This window comes from Mytilus californianus, unplaced genomic scaffold, assembly GCF_021869535.1.
Source record: "Mytilus californianus isolate M0D057914Y unplaced genomic scaffold, xbMytCali1.0.p SCAF_2, whole genome shotgun sequence".
NCBI classification, from domain to species: domain Eukaryota; kingdom Metazoa; phylum Mollusca; class Bivalvia; order Mytilida; family Mytilidae; genus Mytilus; species Mytilus californianus.
In genome coordinates, this window is record NW_026262668.1 from 133,532,680 (window position 1) to 133,554,155 (window position 21,476).

Below are 21,476 nucleotides of genomic sequence, written 5' to 3' on the forward strand. Positions count from 1 at the left end.
AAACTTTTTTGTCAATAGGCTGCAGATGCCATGTTACAGTCAGCTTTATATGATGAAGATGAAAATGTCCGATATGAAGCTCTATTGATGTACCAGGCACACCCAAAGTCCAGAGTTGTTACACCTCTCAATAAAAGGTATGAGTATAGTCAGAGCTTCATTACTATACTAGACACATCTAGAGTTCAGAGTTTTTACACCTCTCAATAAAAGGAATTAGCTGTTACTAATCTCAATAATAGATAGTGGTACCTGACAGAGCTCTAATGTCCTACCAGGCACACCCAAAGTCCAGGGTTATTTCTACTTAATAAACGGTTTTAGAATCAGACAAAGTTCTATTGTTGTACCAGGCACATCCAAAGTCCAGGGTTATTTCTACTTAATAAACGGTATTAGAATCAGACAAGGTTCTATTGTTGTACCAGGCACATCCAAAGTCCAGGGTTATTTCTACTTAATAAACGGTATTAGAATCAGACAAAGTTCTATTGTTGTACCAGGCACATCCAAAGTCTAAGGTGGTTATTCCTTGTAATAAAATGTATTAGAATCAGACAAAGTTCTACAGTTGTACCAGGCACATCCAAAGCATGGGTTCGTTCCTCCTGGTAGTAAAAGATATTAGAATCATACAAAGCTCTACCAGTAAGTTACACATTTGTAGGTGAATGTATTTTAGATAATTAATCATATGTAAAATTTCAATGACTTAGGCTGTAGAATAGTTATGTAGAAAAATTAAATTTTTTCCCCCGAGCACACTTTTGCGGGCGACATAGAAATACCGGGTATCGGTGCGTCTGTGTGTCTGTCTGTCCGGTCTTGTTAGCGCTCTCACAGGTACAATTCTTGCCAGATTTTTATAAAACTTATAGTATAAACACTTTTTTTAGTTATTGCCCTTGGATAGTTAAAATATGTGCAACATGGGGGACATAGGAACTTTCCTTTTATATCAATTTTGTTAAAGTCGCACTTGATTTTTGTAAGAATCTTTTTTTTTGTCTGTATGTTAACTAGACAGATGGATGATGCCTTATGAAATAAACATATTCTGAAGTTGCATACTGCAAAAGGTATGCATATTATTTGTCTTTATGATTGAATGTCCTTGAATTTAAAGCAAAAAAATGTTTGTGCTGACAGAGGTTGTACAAGCTTATGTAAAAGCTCCATATTTCAGAAGTTATAAGAACTGGATAATCTTTATCTGGTATACAGATGGTTTAAGGTCTGAAGCTTATATGTCTTGCACAACTATTGTCCTTTACCTTGTTTTAATGATAAAAGACCTCTTAAAGACATCATTTTCATGGTTTATTCATCAACAATAAGTCCATTTCTCAGATACTATTATTTACATTATTAACTATTTTTAAGAATGAGTATACATTATCTCATTGTAGATATACATTGATCTGAAAGAAAAGACATCTTTGTTTTTTTTTTTGTAGATCTGCAGATAATGGTACAGCTATTACAGATCCCTATGCCTCAGATATCGATGTACAAGCCCACCACAGAAGTCGTAGGGGATTCTGGGAAGGTCTGAAATTTAAGTTAGCTGCCCCAGCTGTTAACTGGCAGAAGAGAATTGGAAACGCAGCACTTGGAGCTTCTTTTGGAGTCATTATGGAGAATTATTTGGATTTGTTAATTTGTAAGTCTACTGATCATTAATATTATAAGGAAGATCTTGTTACTTTTTACCTGTGGCCATTTTTGAGAGGAAGGCTGGTATATTGTCCGAGGATTACCAGATATTGTCATTTATATACTGATATTGTTTTATTGTCCCTTGATGTTTTTTTTTAATTTTACCTTTTATGAAATATGACAAGTTTGAAACTGAAACTAAAATTAATATGACCATTCCTTGTGAGGCAGAAATAGGTTTTTGTTCGTTATCAAAAATGCAATACAACACTGAATTAATTGTACATTTTATCACATGAAAATCTATAGAAAACATAGTACTTAAAACCCATTGAATGACTTTAAATGGTGACCAAGTTCCTTTTGTATTACTCAAGTAGTTTATTTGATGCCAATTACACAACCTGTGTGACATGTGATGCTGTCAGACTTACTTTAAATGTACCCTTATGAAACAAATGCATAAAAAGTTTAGTCAGATGGAAAATCAAAAGAAAATGTTCTGATAAAAGAGTAGTTTTTTCGTTCCCTTTTGTTTATTTCCCTTATTTTGAATGGTAGCTCCTTTGGCCCTGGCTTTTCTTACAGTGTGTTTTTCCCCATCTTGTTTGATATCTTCCTGTCTGTAGTGATATTTTAGATTTCAATGAATGTATTCTATATATAACTGGTAAGTTATTAAGTCAGGGATCTTGTTACCATAATTTTTTTTAATTTTCTTGCAATTTTCATAGATACAAAGATTTGATTATGAAGTTTGGTACCTGTAGAATTATGATAAAAAGTGTGGTATTTTTTATCCAGCCATGCTAGGTCTATGTTTGAATTGTTTTACATGTTTTATATGCTTTGGTATTTTATAGCTGACTATATGGTATAGGTTTTACTCATTGTTGAAGGCTGTATGATGACCAATAGTTGCATAAATCTGCTTCATTTTGAATAGTAATCTCATATGCAATCATACCACATCTCCATATTTTATAAGTATGCTCGTAATATTTTAAGGTAGCTAAATGACAGATTTCCCCTGTTGAATTGGATGCTTAAGTTAAAAAAAATATTACCGTAATAATGATGAACAGTATTTAGTCTAGTAATATATTACTTAAATATTCTATAAGTGATGTGACATCCTGGTGCAGTTTTTTGTGATGATATTTATGTATTACATGTGTTTTGTTCTTGCTTTCATTTTGTCATATTTTTGTTATATCTACTATTGTTGTTTCATGATATCCCTGTATTTTAATGACCTGTCAATTTTCTTGAGATGACATATAGAAAAATCCTGTCCATTGCAATTGATCTGAGAAAAAATTGCCAACCATTACATTTTATCAGTAAACCTGCCAATAATATCATGATAGGAATTTCATCTATTATATACATCTCTACGTAGACTTAGGTGCAAAGATGACCTTCGTTACTTACATTCTTGTGAGTGGTTGATGAAGTTTAACACCCTTAAAGCAGTACTATTATACTCTGTTTTGTCTTATGGACAAATATAAGTTAATACTAACAAATAGAAACTGTATTGATTACAGTAGATAAATCATTTTGTAGATAACAAAAACCATGAAATTTTATAACACCCATAAAACTATTTTATATGTTTTGGGCCTAAATTGATTATAAGCTTACTCTATTTTCTATTTTCCCAGCTCCACTTAGAGGTCACTTTAAAGTGAGTGTCCATGATGAGGTATATGCCATGGTTCATGTTGGATTAGTTGGTATCAACCTGGAGTTTTTTCTGGCCAGAATATGTTACAAAGGACAAACATCTTACAGTGTTAACATATTTCAGGTAAATACATATCATAGCAGTGTTAACATGTTACAAAGGACAAACATCTTACAGTGTTAACATATTTCAGGTAAATACACATCATAGCAGTGTTAACATGTTACTAAGGACAAACATCTTACAGTGTTAACATATTTCAGGTAAATACATATCATAGCAGTGTTTACTTATTACAGGTAGCAACTATAAATATCTTGACAGTGTTAATATGTTATTAGAGGCAACACATAAATATCTTGACAGTGTTAACGTGTTAGAGGCAACAAATATATATCTTGAAAGTTTTAACATGTTAGAGGCCACAAATACATGCTTTGAAAGTTTAACATGTTAGAGGCAACAGATACATGTCTTGACAGTTTAACATGTTATAAGAGGTAACAAATATATATTGACAGTGTTAACATCCTAGAGGTAACAAATAAATATCTTGACAGTGTTAACATGTTATTTGAGGCAACAAATATATATCTTGACAGTGTTAACATGTTATTAGAGGCAACACATACATATCTTGACAGTGTTAACATGTTATTAGAGGCAACACATACATATCTTGACAGTGTTAACATGTTATTAGAGGCAACACATAAATATCTTGACAGTGTTAACATGTTATTTGAGGTAACAAATAAATATCTTGACAGTGTTAACATGTTACAGGAACAAATTAATGTTTTGTCAGTTTCAACATGTTATAAGAGGTAACACATATATATTGACAGTGTTAACATCCAAGAGGTAACAAATAAATATCTTGACAGTGTTAACATGTTATTTGAGGCAACAAATATATATTGACAGTGTTAACATATTATTAGAGGTAACAAATAAATATCTTGACAGTGTTAACATGTTATTAGAGGCAACACATACATATCTTGACAGTGTTAACATGTTACAGGAACAAATTAATGTTTTGTCAGTTTCAACATGTTATAAGAGGTAACAAATATAGATTGACAGTGTTAACATATTATTAGAGGTAACAAATAAATATCTTGACAGTGTTAACATGTTATTAGAATTTAGAGGCAACACATACATATCTTGACAGTGTTAACATGTTACAGGAACAAATTAATGTTTTGTCAGTTTTAACATGTTACAGGCAACAAGTAAATATCTTGACAGTTTTAAAAGAATAGACGTAACAAATATATATTTTGACAGTGTAAACATGTTACAGGCAACAAACACATATCTTAACAGTATTAACATGTTACAGGTAACAAATATATATATATATCTTGACATATTTTAAAACATATCTGAGGTAACAAATACTTATATTGACAGTATGAACATATTAATTGTTAGTGGAAACAAATAAATATCTTGAAGTCTTTAACATTTAAGAGGGAACAAAAACATAACTTGAGTGTTGATAAATATCTTTTGGTGTAACTACATTATCATGTTACTGGTAAAAAAACATTTCTTGAGAGTGTTAATATATTTTGATTAATAAATATTATTACAGTACAAGTGTTAGAGGTAACAAACACATATGGCTTACACTGATGATTATACAATGTATGATCACTAATCTTTTGTTATGTTTTAGGAAGGGGCAGATATCAAAAAAATTCTTAACATGGCATTGAGATTTGATAAAGTTGTGAAGAACATTGTTGGTGGTATAAAGAAAGGAATTAATTTATTTATGGATGTAATCAGTGGAAGACTTTCAATCAAAACTATCGTCCAGAATTTGGTGAAAGCTTTAAAAGGTCTGCCTGCCAAGGTAATAATACAAATAATTAAAGTCCATTTTTACAACTTATTCCAATAAATCTTGGAATGAAATATAGTTTTGAAATTCTATTGTTCAAAATAACATCTGATTCATAACAGATGCATAACCTAAAAGAAGTTTGAAAAAGGGATTTAAGCAATTATTTTTAGTTTGCCTTAACCAAATGTTATGAAACTTATACACAAAGCTTATTACTAAAAAACAGATCAACTACATTAACATGTTATTGGTAAAAATATAACATGATAAAATGATATTACTAGGATATTAAGTTTGAAATTGGGTGGTGTCACTTTTACCGTTCTTGAGTTATGCCCTTTATAAATGGAAAAATTACTAAATCTGACGTTTTCTTTCTCTTACCTTAGTTTGCCTCAACCAAACAACATGTAGAAATATATGTCATTAACTTTTAAAGAAAAGAAAATGTCAGTAATTAGTACATTTGCTGACACATATTTACAAGCGATGGCATCTGTGGCCCATAGACACATTCTTCATTTATTTCTGATATTATAAGCAATAGGTCAACTATATTTGGGTTATGGAATGATTGTAAGGTGTACATATCTGTGTGGCAGGGTTCATCTGACCTTGACTTCATTTTCATGGTTAATTGGTCAATATTAAGTTTTTACGGTTTGGTCTGTTTCTTGAATACTGTAAGCAATTGTAGGTCAACTATATTTGGTGAGTGGAATGATTGTAAGATGTGCATGTCTGTCTGGCTTGGTTTATCTGACCTTGACCTCATTTTCATAGATCATTGATAATGTTAAGATTATGTGATACTTTATCTTAAGGACTGTCAACATAAAATCAATTGTGGTTCGTAAAGCAGGCAAGACATTTCAACGTATGCACTCTTGTTGTTATCTTAACTACCATGAGACCATATTTAAGTTTTTACATTGGTTGCAACTATGACAATTGACAATTCTTTCACATGTAGTTTTCCAGTTTTTATGGCATTTAAAGCTGTTCTTCAAAACAACACAATGTGACACAGGTCCTTACACAGTATCGGTCTTGTTGAAATCCATGTATGCTGTTGACAGGGGGTCATGAATTTCTTAAAGACGCATTGTTCAGTATTATAGCATGGATATTTGATGTTTTCAAACATCTAACTTATACATTGATAATTGAAAAGTTGTATTTTCAACAGGTTGCTGACCTCAGATCTAGGGCAAGTAATGCAATAAAGACAATTGGACAATTTGATGAAATCCAGCTACCTCCCTTCATCAAACCAGTGAAAAATTTAATCAATAAAGTACAGACTTTATTTAATGATATTAAAACTGATGTGATGAATTTTTACAATGTAAGTAAAACTACCTTGATGTGTTAATCCCTTAAACATTACTTTCCTCTCTGTTATAAATAGATTTTATAGGAGTTTCATTGAAGAATGAAATGATTTTATAGGAGTTCCATTGAAGAATGAAATAACAAAGTTCTATTTATTTTTGTCATTATCAACATTAGAAGAGTAGGTGGAAAAACAAGAGATAATTATAGATTTCTTATGGTTTTTCAAACAAATTAAAACAAAAGAGTGTCTCTCAGCTACTATCTCATCGAAGGGCGACAGACTTGAGATGAGATGTAGCAAAGAAACATATAAGAGTTTGAAATACCAGTGATTATCTGTTTATTACTCAAGTAGCGTGATATAAAAATTATCACAGAAAAAAGATCAAAGCAGAATTTGAAAAAATAGAGATAAATAGAATTGCAGATTGAATTTGTAACTTGTTTAGTGATGTGAAGGTTGATAAATGTGATGTTCTATGCTCATTAGTAATATGGTCATTATATTGATATAATTTCATTACTGTAAATTCAGAAATTATTGCGAGGTTTTTATTAATGCGAATAATGCGACTCGGTGAGTATCGCAATAATAAGAACTCGCATTTTGATAACTAAACCATAGATCTGTATGTAGATTTTTTTAAAATCGCAATAATTAAACTCGCATTCTTGTCCATTTTTGAAAAATCACAATAATAAATGCACGCAATAATTTCTGAATTTACAGTACATAGAACTTTCATTCTGTGATTTTTAATGGCAAAGGCATTGTAAATATTATATTTTATTTCTATTTAAAATGCATCATCTGTGACTTGATTTAATTCTTAATTTCAGGGTTGTAGCATAATGATTTAATTATAAGAACTGAATGCTTCTTTTTGTAATTCAATAGGGATGTAAATGCAAAAAAACATTGAAAGTGTGCTTAATTTTAGTCTTTTGCACTTTCACGCTTCATTCATAATGAGCTTTAGTCAACACTTTCACAACCCACTAAAACTACAAACAGAAGCATTCAATACTTGTATACAATAGTGTATTGGGGTTTTTATCAACATGCAGTGGTTGCTGACTATATGCTAATGTGCAGTTGTTTAGAGGAGATGATAGTATGTCCATATACATTTAATATTTAACCAAGTTTTTAAGGACACCTATGCAACCTTTTGCAAAATCTTACTTGAAAAGGAACAGATTTAAACTACTGTGACAACATTGTCTCTCAAACAGCGTCTTCTGACCTCCCAACTGCTAAACATGACCCTCCCAACTGCTAAACATGGACCTCCCAACTGCTAAACATGGGACATAAAAATTTCCTGACCTTTGCCTTGGTCATTTCTGATCCAGTTTCATTTCTTCTGGTTGCTAGTTTAAGAAACATTATTTAGGGTAGTTAATTTGGCACATTTCCTGTTTGTAGATAACAACACTATTCTCTAAACAAATTTGACAGTTATAAAGTCATAAGGCAAGACATAACCCTTAGGTCTTGCCAACTGGCTATGAAAGGATTTATTCAATCCAACTTTGATATAACTTTTTTTTCTTAAAGACATTGGAAGAAATAATAGAGGTAAAGTTACCTGTGCTAGCTGACCGTCTTTACAAGTCGGTAATAGATGTAATTGAAGGGTTTGGAATAATTGGGAAGAATCCAAAGTCGGCACTTATAAAGATTGGTGTAGGTGTGTTCCAGTAAGTATTGTTATCATCACCATTGATCTAGTCTTTTGCATATACTAGTATGACGTAATATGTCCTGGTTTGATGTCAAACTTTCACTTCAAACATTTTAAAACTTATTATATGCTTCAGAATGTAATAAAATTTGACAGTAATACGATTTTTCAGGTGAAAAGTGTTATTGTTTTGCACAATATTGAAGAAATCAAATATTGCCATTGCCATGGAGGAAATGTACATCCTATTGACCTTTTGAATATCCAATGGTAATGTTGCAATATTGTTTTATGATGCTTGAAAGGCAATTCAAATTAAAATATTTTTGGATAGCACTCTGTTGTGCAGTGGGATATGAGAAATAATTTCATTGGTTTTGCTTCTCTTTTTAAAGAAAAATTTATTGATAAATATATATTGACAATAACCTACAATCTATGATTTAGTTAAAATATTTCTTGTTTTATGTTGTGTGAAAAAATTTAGGTGAGATAAAAGTAATAACATTTTGTTGAACAAAAACTTCTATATTTTACAGAATATATATTTCATATAAAGAAGCTCTGCAATTAAAAAACAAGACACAGGAGGCTTGTTTTTTCTTGAAAGGTAAAAAAATTTAACAATTTATTCAAACATTGTTAAAAATTAGAATTAATCTGAAGCTATTTGCTGTTTATACCAAATATGTTGAGAACAAAAACATGTTACACACTATCTAAAGTATGCTCTTCACAATAAACTTAAAACTTTGCCTATTCGTCAGTTTTTCACTTTAGTCAATCCAGAGTTTGGGAACATTAATATAAATACTAAGTTCATTTTCACATATCTTGACCTACCCATATATGCCTTGAGTGAGTGAAGAGAATTTAAACTTGAATGATTATCAGAGGGTAAATCTTTATGATATATAGGAATGTTGGTCTAATGATCTTTAAACACATTGATGAGTTTCTCTTTTGTCTTTCAGAGTTATGGGACTTTAAACAACAATAATAATTTACATAAATTGCTGGGGGAAGGTTATCAAATGATCATGACAGGGTAGTTAATTACTACATTTTCTCAATTGTGATCCGTTGAAAGAAGTCTTCAACAACTAATCTGCCTAACTTATAGAAAATATATGAATGTATTACAATGTTAACTTTGCAGATGAGAAACCCTATTGGTGGGATATCAAAAAGGAATATTTGAAATTAGAAAATTTGGTGGTAATAGTTAAAGACCAATTAAAAAATTCAGGAAACCAGTGGGTTGATGATGTGAAAGAGGATGTTGTTGCTGAGTTTACAAAAGGGAAATACACTATGGTATGTGTTTTATGCTTCATGTTACTAAAGGGAAATACATTATGGTATGGGTTTTATGTTTCATGTTACTAAAGGGAAATACATTATGGTATGGGTTTTATGTTTCATGTTACTAAAGGGAAATACACTATGGTATGGGTTTTATGTTTCATGTTACTAAATGGAAATACACTATGGTATGTGTTTTATGCTTCATGTTACTAAAAGGAAATACACTTTGGTATGTGTTTTATGCATCATGTTACTAAAAGGAAATACATTATTATAATGTCTGTGTTTTATGTTTCATGTTACTAAAGGGAAATACACTATGATATGTGTTTTATGTTTCATGTTACCAAAGGGAAATACACTATGGTATGGGTTTTATGTTTCATGTTACTAAAGGGAAATACACTATGGTATGTGTTTTATGCTTCATGTTACCAAAGGGAAATACACTGGTATGGGTTTTATGTTTCATGTTACTTAAGGGAAATACACTATGGTATGGGTTTTATGCTTTGTGTTACCAAAGGGAAATACACTATGGTATGGGTTTTATGTTTCATGTTACCAAAGGGAAATACACTATGGTATGGGTTTTATGCTTCATGTTACCAAAGGGAACTACACTATGGTATGTGTTTTATGCTTCATGTTACCAAAGGGAAATTCACTATGGTATGTGTTTTATGCTTCATGTTACTAAAGGGAAATAGACTATGGTATGTGTTTTATGCTTCATGTTACAAAATGGAAATACACTGGTTTGCGTTTTATGCTTCATGTTTCTAAAAGGAAATACACTTTGATATGTGTTTTATGCTTCATGTTACTAAAGGGAAATACACTATTGTATGTGTTTTATGCTTCATGCTAGTAAAGGGAAATACACTATGGTATTCGTTTTATGCTTCATGTTACTGTTGTTTATATGTAGTGAATTGTTATCTTATACTGCTTATGGATTAAGGGATTATATGTAATATAGCTTATCTACACCTTTTTTCCTGTTGTTTGTTTACCAAAGGTCATAGTTGAAACTCACTGAAAAGACAGGATCTTTCCAGAAGAATGAATAAAAAAACGGGGGTAATCACAGAAGGAAATTAAACTGCTCCTGATTAACCTGTCATCCTAAGTCCAGTATATTGACTTACTGCAGGGGGTTCAATTTTGCAACTTTAATTTGCAAACCAGTTTAAATACAATGAGGATAAATTTTTACATTTTTATTGCCCCTTAATCTGACATTCAATAACAATTAAATTTTCGCTAATGAAAATTTTTAACAGTTTTATGTTAATCGTGAAATAAGGGAAAATAATCCTGTTGTGAACATTTCCCACCTTATACTATAGTTAATTTAGATTAGTTTGAGGTTATGTTATGACTGTTTATTAAAGTAAAATCTGCTAGCAGGTAAAGCTCAACATAGCATTGGTTACAGCTTCTTGTTGACATATGATGAAATCTAATACTGGTAGCAGGTAAGACACAAGTTGAACTTTTCCATGATAAAATATGAAATTTCCCCCTCAGACATTTTTACAGTCAAGATTAAAGTAAGAAATTATGATGCTGGGTATATCTATGGCTAAATATGTATGGATTATATTAATGTTATGTTTATTTCAGAGTAAGGTCAGAAAAGAAATAGTTGAAGAATTGACCTCCCTCATAGATGATCTACTCAATCCTTTTTCCTATCTTGATGGCTTAGCAGATCCATTTATTCATGCATATGAGGCAACATTTGGAGTGATCAAGTCTATAAAGGAAGCTCACACAATACTTAAAGATGGGTATGAATTACTATTGAAACCCTTTACAGGGCAAATTTCCCTCAAAAGTCTTTATAGAAGCTATTACAGTTTTTTTATAGTTGATAATTATTATATTGAATGCTGTCTGTTAAATTTACTTTAAACTTTGATTACACAATGTCTCTGCAAACTAACAGACATGGCTGTGTATTTATACATTCTGAATAACTAAACAGATATCCCTGAGCAAGAGTGTATTATCTCCACAGAGCCTTGCATCTCCCGTATTTTACTTCCATAATCAGTTCAGAGGTGACTGTATATTTATCCATACAAACAGCCAAATAGGCCTCCATTGATAAGACAAGTTTACTAGAAGAGTGCACTCCATCATAAAGAATGCAAAGTACTAATTCACATTTTGTACAATGTATTTCATTAATGTTTTGCATGTTTTCATAATTTTGTTTTATAAGAAATAAGATGAAAGTCATGTTTTTTTAAGGATATAGGGTGACAATCCATCTTTTGAAAATTGAAAAGAGAAAGATGATATTATATGGGTTTATCTATTAACATAGTCTAAACTTCTGTTAATTACAATATACATGTGATCCTGGTAATATACAAGCACATGAATAGCTTATAAATTAAAATTGGTGATAAATGCTGTTAATATCAGACAAAAGATTGCCTAAACAAAAACAAAAAAAATGTTCTAAGTTGTTTGTGTGAATATTTATATGTAAGTTAAATGCCAAATCTTAGTATTTGTTATAAATGAAAAGAAATAAATGAATTGAGACTAAGGAAACAAAATAAAAAAGAATAATTTTAGCTTGTGATATCTGTATTCACCAATATAAATTCTTTTGGTAAAGGATAGTTTATGAGTACTGGTACACAACAGAATTTTCGTCCTTGGATAGGGGTGAGGATGTAATTTATTATCCACATCAATATTTCTAATAAGAATTACCAGGAACTTTAAAGTAAGAAATCAGGCAGCAGTCAAAGCATGCAGTTAGTAATTCCCAAACAATATCTGGTTAGTGTACATGTTTCAGGTATGAGAGAGGAAAATCATTACTAGACAGTATTTTTGGAAGTAAAGTTCCTCCAGAGTTTCCTAGGAAGACAAGGCTAGATAAGGATGGTTGTAGAGGGACAGGATTTTATCCAGCAAGATTGTTAAGTGGTGCTCAGGAGTATTGGTCTGAGGGTGTAGACTTGGAAATAGCAGCTGGAAACAGGGTAAGGAGTATTGGTTTGAGAGTGTAGACTTGGAGATAGATGATGGGGACAGGGTAAGGAGTATTGGTTTTTAGGGTGTAGACTTGGAAATAGATGATGGGGACAGGGTAAGGAGTATTGGTTTTTAGGGTGTAGACTTGGAAATAGATGATGGGGACAGGGTAAGGAGTATTGGTTTGAGGGTGTAGACTTCGAGATAGATGATGGGGACAGGGTAAGGAGTATTGGTTTGAGGGTGCAGACTTCGAGATAGATGATGGGGACAGAGTAAGGAGTATTGATCTGAGGGTGTAGACTTGGAAATAGATGATGGGGACAGGGTAAGGAGTATTGATCTGAGGGTGTAGACTCGGAAATAGCAGCTGGAAACAGGGTAAGGAGTATTGGTTTGAGGGTGTAGACTTGGAGATAGATGATGGGGACAGGGTAAGGAGTATTGGTTTTTAGGGTGTAGACTTAGGAATAGGAGCTGGAAACAGGGTAAGGAGTATTGGTTTGGGGTTAGTATTGGTCTGAGGGTGTAGAATTGGAACTAGCAGCTGGAAACAGGGTAAGGAATATTGATCTGAGGGTGTAGACTTGGAAATAGCAGCTGGAAACAGGGTAAGGAGTATTGGTTTGAGGGTGTAGACTTGGAAATAGCAGCTGGAAACAGGGTAAGGAGTAATAGTTTTTAGGGTGTAGACTTATAAATAGATGATGGGGACAGGGTAAGGAGTATTGGTTTGAGGGTGTAGACTTGGAAATAGATGATGGGGACAGGGTAAGGAGTATTGGTTTGAGGGTGTAGACTTCGAGATAGATGATGGGGACAGGGTAAGGAGTATTGGTTTGAGGGTGTAGACTTCGAGATAGATGATGGGGACAGGGTAAGGAGTATTGATCTGAGGGTGTAGACTTGGAAATAGCAGCTGGAAACAGGGTAAGGAGTATTGGTTTTTAGGGTGTAGACTTGGAAATAGATGATGGGGACAGGGTAAGGAGTATTGATCTGAGGGTGTAGACTCGGAAATAGCAGCTGGAAACAGGGTAAGGAGTATTGGTTTGAGGGTGTAGACTTGGAGATAGATGATGGGGACAGGGTAAGGAGTATTGGTTTTTAGGGTGTAGACTTAGGAATAGGAGCTGGAAACAGGGTAAGGAGTATTGGTTTGAGGGTGTAGACTTGGAGATAGATGATGGGGACAGGGTAAGGAGTATTGGTTTTTAGGGTGTAGACTTAGGAATAGGAGCTGGAAACAGGGTAAGGAGTATTGGTTTGAGGGTGTAGACTTGGAGATAGATGATGGGGACAGGGTAAGGAGTATTGGTTTTTAGGGTGTAGACTTAGGAATAGGAGCTGGAAACAGGGTAAGGAGTATTGGTTTGAGGTTAGTATTGGTCTGAGGGTGTAGAATTGGAACTAACAGCTGGAAACAGGGTAAGGAATATTGATCTGAGGGTGTAGGCTTGGAAATAGCAGCTGGAAACAGGGTAAGGAGTATTGGTTTGAGGGTGTAGACTTGGAAATAACAGCTGGAAACAGGGTAAGGAGTATTGGTTTGAGGGTGTAGACTTGGGAATAACAGCTGGAAACAGGGTAAGGAGTATTGGTTTGAGGTTAGTATTGGTCTGAGGGTGTAGAATTGGAAATAGCAGCTGGAAACAGGATAAGGAGTATTGATATGAGGGTGTAGACTTGGAAATAGCAGCTGGAAACAGGGTAAGGAGTATTGGTTTGAGGGTGTAGACTTGGAAATAGCAGCTGGAAACAGGGTAAGGAGTATTGGTTTGAGGGTGTAGACTTCGAGATAGATGATGGGGACAGGGTGTTAGACATAATGAAATTAGCATGCACTTAACCATTGTTAAAATTTTTTCTCAAGAACCTTAGTGGTAATAACAAGCCTACAGCAATGTATTATTAATTGAAGTAAATGTTCTTATTGTAAGTGTGTTATAAATATTTAAAAATAAAAGTGATTATTTAAGTATTATTAACTTAATGTTCAATAACAAAGGTTAAAAATGATCCCCATCAGTTTGCAGAGGCATATAAAAGTAAGATATAACATCTGACTCTTTCAGATTGTAGCACCTTTTGCTGGCTATATGATGCTTACTGATAGACCTAATGAAATCCTCATAAAGACAACTGGTGGATCACTGAAGGATATGGAAGTTTATATAACAAATATCTCTCCAAAGTCAACAATTCTTCATCCAAATGATGATAACTACATAGAAAACTCGGTTTGTATAAAATCATTCTATTTATAGATATTACAAAACTGTTCCAAACAGAAATGCTGGTACTTACAATTTATGCACAAAGTTGCTGTTTACTGGATTGTTAATGTTGTTTTTACATTAAATCTGTTCAGAAGTGTACTGGCTTATGTCTTAGTTTATAAGACTGTAATTTGTTTAAAATTTTCTGACTTTGAAAAAGGTTTGAGTAACTGTAAGACTTCTTTAGTCAAATTTGTACTTCCTAAGTCTCTATTTGATATTTGTGTAGAAGTTGTAGTCTTAAGGTCTAATCGGTCTGTTCTGACTTGTCTTAAGTCCTGGTCTAATCAGTCTGTTCTGACTTGTCTTAAGTCCTGGTCTAATCAGTCTGTTCTGACTTGTCTTAAGTCCTGGTCTAATCGGTCTGTTCTGACTTTTCTTAAGTCCTGGTCTAATCAGTCTGTTCTGACTTGTCTTAAGTCCTGGTCTAATCAGTCTGTTCTGACTTGTCTTAAGTCCTGGTCTAATTAGTCTGTTCTGACTTGTCTTAAGTCCTGGTCTAATCAGTCTGTTCTGACTGGTCTTAAGTCCTGGTCTAATCAGTCTGTTCTGACTTTTGTAAAGTTGTATTGGTCTACACAGTTCAAATACAAGATGTAAAATAAGTTATTTCTTGCTACAAAGTTGTAATAACACTCCAATTTGATTATTCAATACTTGTGAATTTTCTATTACAGATCTCATCAGGTGTAGATATAGGAACAGCAACCAACTCACCCTGTACAAATCACATTCACCTAACAATGAAGAAAGGTGGAGGATTTATTGATCCCACTAGATTTCTGGAAGATAGGATGTTTGTTTTTGAACCCTACTATGAATCTTGTAATGATTACAAACTAGTGTGGAAAGTATGTCAAATATTCATATTCAGTACAGACAATTGATCATTTTAGATGTGGAACTAAAAATAAAATGTGCAGAAAAAAGTAAATTTGAATGGTAGAAAATTAGAGTATTGAGTTTTTACAAAAAATCTACATTTCAAAAATGTTTTTTTTTAGAACGTTTTATTTTTTTTGGTCCGTGTGACAAAATTTTCTTAGTAGTATTTCTTATTCGGTATTTTACAGACATTTGATTTATTTAATTTTTATCTGCTTGTGTATGTAAGAATAGATATTTTCTAACAGTGTCACCTTCATTGACACATTTAAATTACTATTCTTTATCTTGCATCATCAATATTATCCTGTGTTGTCATCAATTTTGTTTATATCAGCTTATTAACCAATCAAACTTGCTGAGATTTATTTTTAGATTACATTTAGGTTTTCCATTGGTTTCAATGGTTTTTAGGAGACATATTTGGGCCAACTCTTCCAATACAACAGAATTGAAGGAAATCAGTTAACAAAATAATAATTTAAGTTTTGCCCTTTCTATTTTTTAATGCTATAGTTTTTGTCTCCCCTGTGACAAAAGTTGTGGAAGGGAGACAAATGCGTTGTTTTTCCAGCGACATCAGCGTTAACAATTGTTAAGTTTTCACCTTAAGTTAGTTTAATAGGAACTACTTGTGATAGATCTACGATATTTTGTATAAAGTTGCATTACTATCAGTACATATCAATTTAATGACTATTTTGAGGCCCTGCCCAATGTTAAGTTTTCTGCTTAAGTTAGTTTGATAGGAACTACTTATGATAGAAAATGATATTTTCTACAAGAGTGCATTACTTTCACTACATTTCAGTTTGTTGAACATATCAAGGCCCTGCCCCCTAGGTCATGGTCCAACAACAATTAATTAGCAATGTTCCTGTTCATCAGATTGTCTTTTTCTGAATTTTCTGCCTACAGGCGAGACATATCTCTGTGTCAACAGTTTATTAGAAACTTGAGAGCCTTTGTTGAAATAATGGAACCAAACTTTATGTATGCCTACATTTAATGATGGGACAATTCCCATTAATTATGAGGTCAATACATGCAAGATCATGGTGACAGATCCTTAAAAAAAGTCCTCAAATAATGCAGGAAAGAAGTTTCTAGTAGACCACTTAATAAATTATTTTGGATAGAAACCAAAACTTGAATGTATGGTCATTTTGAATATGAGAAAATACTTAATGAGTTTGGGGATCAACTTGTCCAATGTTGAATGGCCAGTTAAAATGGCTTCCATTAGGTGACTAAATGTTAAATTTGAGTCTAAAAGAGATGTGTTGAGTTTTTTCCTTGAGAATTGATTCAATTGAATACATCTGCAGCTGTTAAAGGCATTCAATGGAAGATTTATGTCTTCATTTTTTGTCTGCCACTTTTGTCGATGAAAGCTCGACATAGGGATAGTGATACGGAGGCAGCTACAGCGGCGTTAGCTAACTTCTTAAAAGCTTTAATTTTTTAGAAGCTAGAAGACCTGGATGCTTCATACTTTGTATATAGATGCCTTATGTTACGAAGTTTCCGTCTATCATATGTCCATTGTTCTAGACCTCATTTTCATGGTTCAGTGACTACTTCAAAAAAAGTCAACATTTTTTGTAATGTTAATTTCTTTCTTATTATGAGTAATAGGATAACTATATTTAGTATGTGCTTACCTTGCAAGGTCCACATGCCCGTCAGACAATTTTCATTTGACCTCGACCTCATTTCATGGATCAGTGAACAAGGTTAAGTTTTCGTGGTCAAGTCCATATATCAGATACTATAAGCAGTAGGTCTACTATATTTGGTATACGGAATGATTGTAAGGTGTACATGTCCAACTGGTAGGTGTCATCTGACCTTGACCTCATTTTCATGGTTCAGTGCACGTGGTCAAAGTTAAGTTTTTGAGTTTTGGTTATTTTTTCTAATACTATATGCAATAGGTCAACTATAAATGGTGTATGGAAATATTTTATGATGTAAATGTCAGTCTCACAGGTTTTATTTGACCATGACCTCATTTTCACAGTTCATTTCTCAGTGTTAAGGTTTTGTGTTTTGGTCTGTTTTTCTTCAACTATAAGCAATAGATCAACTATATTTGATGTATGGAAGGATTGTAAGGTGTATATGTCTGTCTGGCAGATATCATCTGACCTTGACCTCATTTTCATGGTTCATTGGTCAATGTTAAGTTTTCATGGTTAAGTTTGTTTCTTAGATACTATAAGCAATAGGTCAACTATATTTAATGCCTAAATTGATTGTAAGGTGTACATGTCTGTCTGGCATGGTTCATCTGACCTTGACCTCATTTTTATGGTTCATTGGTTAATGTTAAGTTTTCTTGTTTAAGACTGTTTCTTAGAAATAATAAGCAATAGGTCAACTATGTTTGGTTTATTGAATGATTGTAAGGTGTACATGTATTTCTCGTTTGGTTTATCTGACCTTGACCTCATTTTCTTGGATCATGTTAAGTTTATGTGTTACTTGTAGTAAAGCTTTGTATTTAGGACTATCAACATAAAATCAATGGTCAGTAGAGAAAGCGAGACATTTCTGCGTGTGCACTCTTGTATTGTATTTTGTTAGGGTGAGGTGAAAGCTGTTGGTTTTGTAGTGAAAAATGAGGGAAAGGACCAAGAAGACACTACACCAGATATGCCCAACAGTGATGTAGATCCTGTAGACCCTCCACCAATGTCAGCTGATCCGGGAGGAGACATCGAGGCTGCAAAAAGTTTGTAAATCAACAGCTAATTAGTTTTATTAGCTAAACATTATTTCATGAAATGACTGACTAAAAGTAATAAATTTTTTGCAAAGAAATGTTTGTTTCACCTGCTTTGTCACTGTTCAAATTATGCATCTGTTGTTTATAGTAATACAATTTAGATTATTAAATATCAAAATTAAATTTTCTTTGATTGTTTTTCAGATGCCTTTACATTCAATGTCAAACCGATGCAGTTTTAAGAAAAAAACATTTAATATGTTAGAAAACAAAACCATACTAAAGTAATAAGGTTACAGGTGAAGAAAGCAGAAGAGTACTAAAGCAATACAAAGACAGAAAACAATACTAGAGAAATGCTGTTACAAACGTGTACTAGAGCAATGATGTTTAATACAAAGACAGCAAAAAGAATACTAGAGCAATGATATTACAAACAAGTGCTATAGCAATTACATTACAAAGACAGACAACAGAATTGTATATATATGAAATTTTGTCTATGGTTGCTATAGATGATAATTTATAATTTCAGGTAACCCAAGTGGCATGTTTTCCAAATTTCAAACCTCAGGATCATTGTCTGGAGCAAAAGGTATTTTAAACTTCATTTTTTCAATTTGCTAATAATACCAAAATATTCTGTGTGCAGGATTATAAAATAACAAAATGTTATATATATATATAATTTAGATACAATTAAAAAAATCATTATAAATAATGGAGAAATTAGTATACCTTACTTCCTATATAAGGGATAAACTGGTTTACCACTGTCTATTCTTTTATTCCTCCTTCCTTCTGTCTGTCACATTTTTTCTCTCAGGAACTACAAATCAGAGCTTCCTGAATTTAAGTTTCAAGCTTCATATGGGCATGCTTTGCCATTTGATGCTTTTAATATCCATTGCTCATCAACTGCCTGTTAAACAAAAACTTGTAGTGGTGTATCATTATTGAGCAATAACTCACATCTCATCATATTCCAAATGAGTATACAGTCAACTCTCGTTATCTCGAAGTCAGCCGGACCAGAGAAATATTTCGAGATACACGTAGTTCGACTCAAACGAAAACCGGAAGTTTGACAGACCAAGGGACACAACTCTTGCTTAGCTTGGTAAAGCTAAAATAAATCCGGATGAATATATGGAAAGGGGATCGATATTCTGGTATCAGATCCATGTATTTGTATGTCATGGTCTTTTATTATTATTATTATAATAACATTATTTTTACTTATTCAATTGTTTCAGTTACAATTTTTTCCTATGGCTTTTATCCAAGAGAGTAATTTTCCAATTGATCTTAGCGTTATTTAGGTCATTTAAAGTTGACAAAATTGTTTATTCTCGGATACAAGAGATTTTAGAAAATTTAGATTTCTCTTCATTTTCTTTCATCTCACTTTTTCTTTTCAAAAGAAAATACAAGATTAAAGACGCCGATTGAGTAGTTTTTAGGTGATCACCAACGGAAGTCTTAATCCCCACTTTATACACATCCAAGCGCATCAGTGTAAATCACGATTAATTGTTTTTGTAAACATTTTAAATACTTTTTCATGAACATTAACAATGTATCACTAATTATTTATAAAAATTTTATAAAAGATAGTCTTAGGTAAACACTCATGGAAATAGCATGTCATAAATCAATACAGTTGTCGGTGACAGGAAATTTAATTACACGTGTATTGTCAGATTAATTCTTCAATCCATTTAAATCCTCGAGGTCATGTTTTGACATATGTGTATTAGTTCGAGATATATAATGAATTTTGAATGCTTTTGTTAACCTTGGGACTGTAAATTTAGTTCGACTCAACCGAAATTTTGACTCATCCAATTTCGACTCATCAGGAGTCGAAATACATACATTTATATGAAACAAAGTTCGGGACCACGTGAAAACTTCGACTCATCCGAAATTTCGAGTCAACCGAGTTCGAGACAACGAGAGTTAACTGTATATGTATTATTAGTATGATAATTGTGCATACTTTGTTCTGTATAGAATATATGAGGTATTTATTTAAGCATCAAGTATATGTCATAACATGCCAGATGATAAAAATGTAACAGTACTTTCATTAAACCCAAAATTTATAGATGATGATTTCAAAATTGGACCATTTTTCTTGCAGGATAACATCTATTCTTGAGGAGATAAAGTTTTTGTATATTTTATAATAAAGTATTCTTATTTAATTATAGATATGTTTTCTACACTTTTAAAGAAAGCAGACAGTTTCATGAAAAGATTTTCATTGAAAAAATTAAAACTAGGAGATATTATAGAATTTCTGGATAAACTTGGCATGTCAGACAGTAAACAGAAGTTAGCTGAAGTTCTCAAGTCGATAAAGGTAAATTTTCCATAGTAAAACTTGTAGGCACACAGTAGAGAAGAGATATATGCTTATATGAATTTATCAACAAAATTTGCTCTTGACCTCTTTATGAATCCATGGTGAAATTATTTTCCCATACTGTCAATAGAAATTAACCTGTAACAAATTGTTACCAGCAGCTTATATGAAAATTAGTTATATTCCAAAGCTTGATTACAAAGATAATTGATTACTTTCAGAAACTGATTGATAACAAGCCATGTCTAAATCCAGCACAGGCAACAGATGAACAGTTAAAACAAGAACTGTTGGAACGTGGTAAATCAAGCGAAGGATCAAGAGAACAGATGATCACCAGACTCACAACACCTGACAAAAGTAATATCATTCTGAAAACTTTTTTCTTCAAAATTTCTTTTTCATAGGGTATTTAACCTTATTATGTTGTAACTATTTTTTTTTAATTTGATTATTTACTATTCAAGTGTTATTTCATGACAATATTTACTGTACAGTCAACATGACCACTCACTCTCAAAAGATGTTAATTATAGATTGGATTTCAAACATTGTCCATAACTTACATTCTGGATAAATTTTAAAAACAATGATCCTAATAATTAACTTTCAAAGACCATCCAATGGTGTACACTTGTAATTATTCTAGGTGATTTGCTTTCA

General features: G+C 32.4%; 1 protein-coding gene across 1 annotated transcript in view; it reads left to right on the top strand.

The window, feature by feature from the left end:
• Positions 1-1,467: 1,467 nt before the first annotated feature.
• LOC127727822 (uncharacterized) overlaps positions 1,468-21,476 on the top strand; it is an 89,497-nt gene continuing 69,488 nt past the window's right edge. Inside the window, exons 1-15 of the mRNA XM_052234937.1 lie at positions 1,468-1,663; positions 3,327-3,472; positions 5,040-5,219; positions 6,400-6,558; positions 8,110-8,252; positions 8,776-8,846; positions 9,396-9,553; positions 11,174-11,340; positions 12,369-12,555; positions 14,623-14,787; positions 15,504-15,677; positions 18,301-18,448; positions 18,978-19,037; positions 20,659-20,810; positions 21,035-21,173. Of these exons, the coding sequence (XP_052090897.1) occupies positions 1,636-1,663; positions 3,327-3,472; positions 5,040-5,219; positions 6,400-6,558; positions 8,110-8,252; positions 8,776-8,846; positions 9,396-9,553; positions 11,174-11,340; positions 12,369-12,555; positions 14,623-14,787; positions 15,504-15,677; positions 18,301-18,448; positions 18,978-19,037; positions 20,659-20,810; positions 21,035-21,173 (2,077 nt within the window). The 5' untranslated portion in view covers positions 1,468-1,635. The remainder of the gene's footprint in view (positions 1,664-3,326; positions 3,473-5,039; positions 5,220-6,399; positions 6,559-8,109; positions 8,253-8,775; positions 8,847-9,395; positions 9,554-11,173; positions 11,341-12,368; positions 12,556-14,622; positions 14,788-15,503; positions 15,678-18,300; positions 18,449-18,977; positions 19,038-20,658; positions 20,811-21,034; positions 21,174-21,476) is intronic.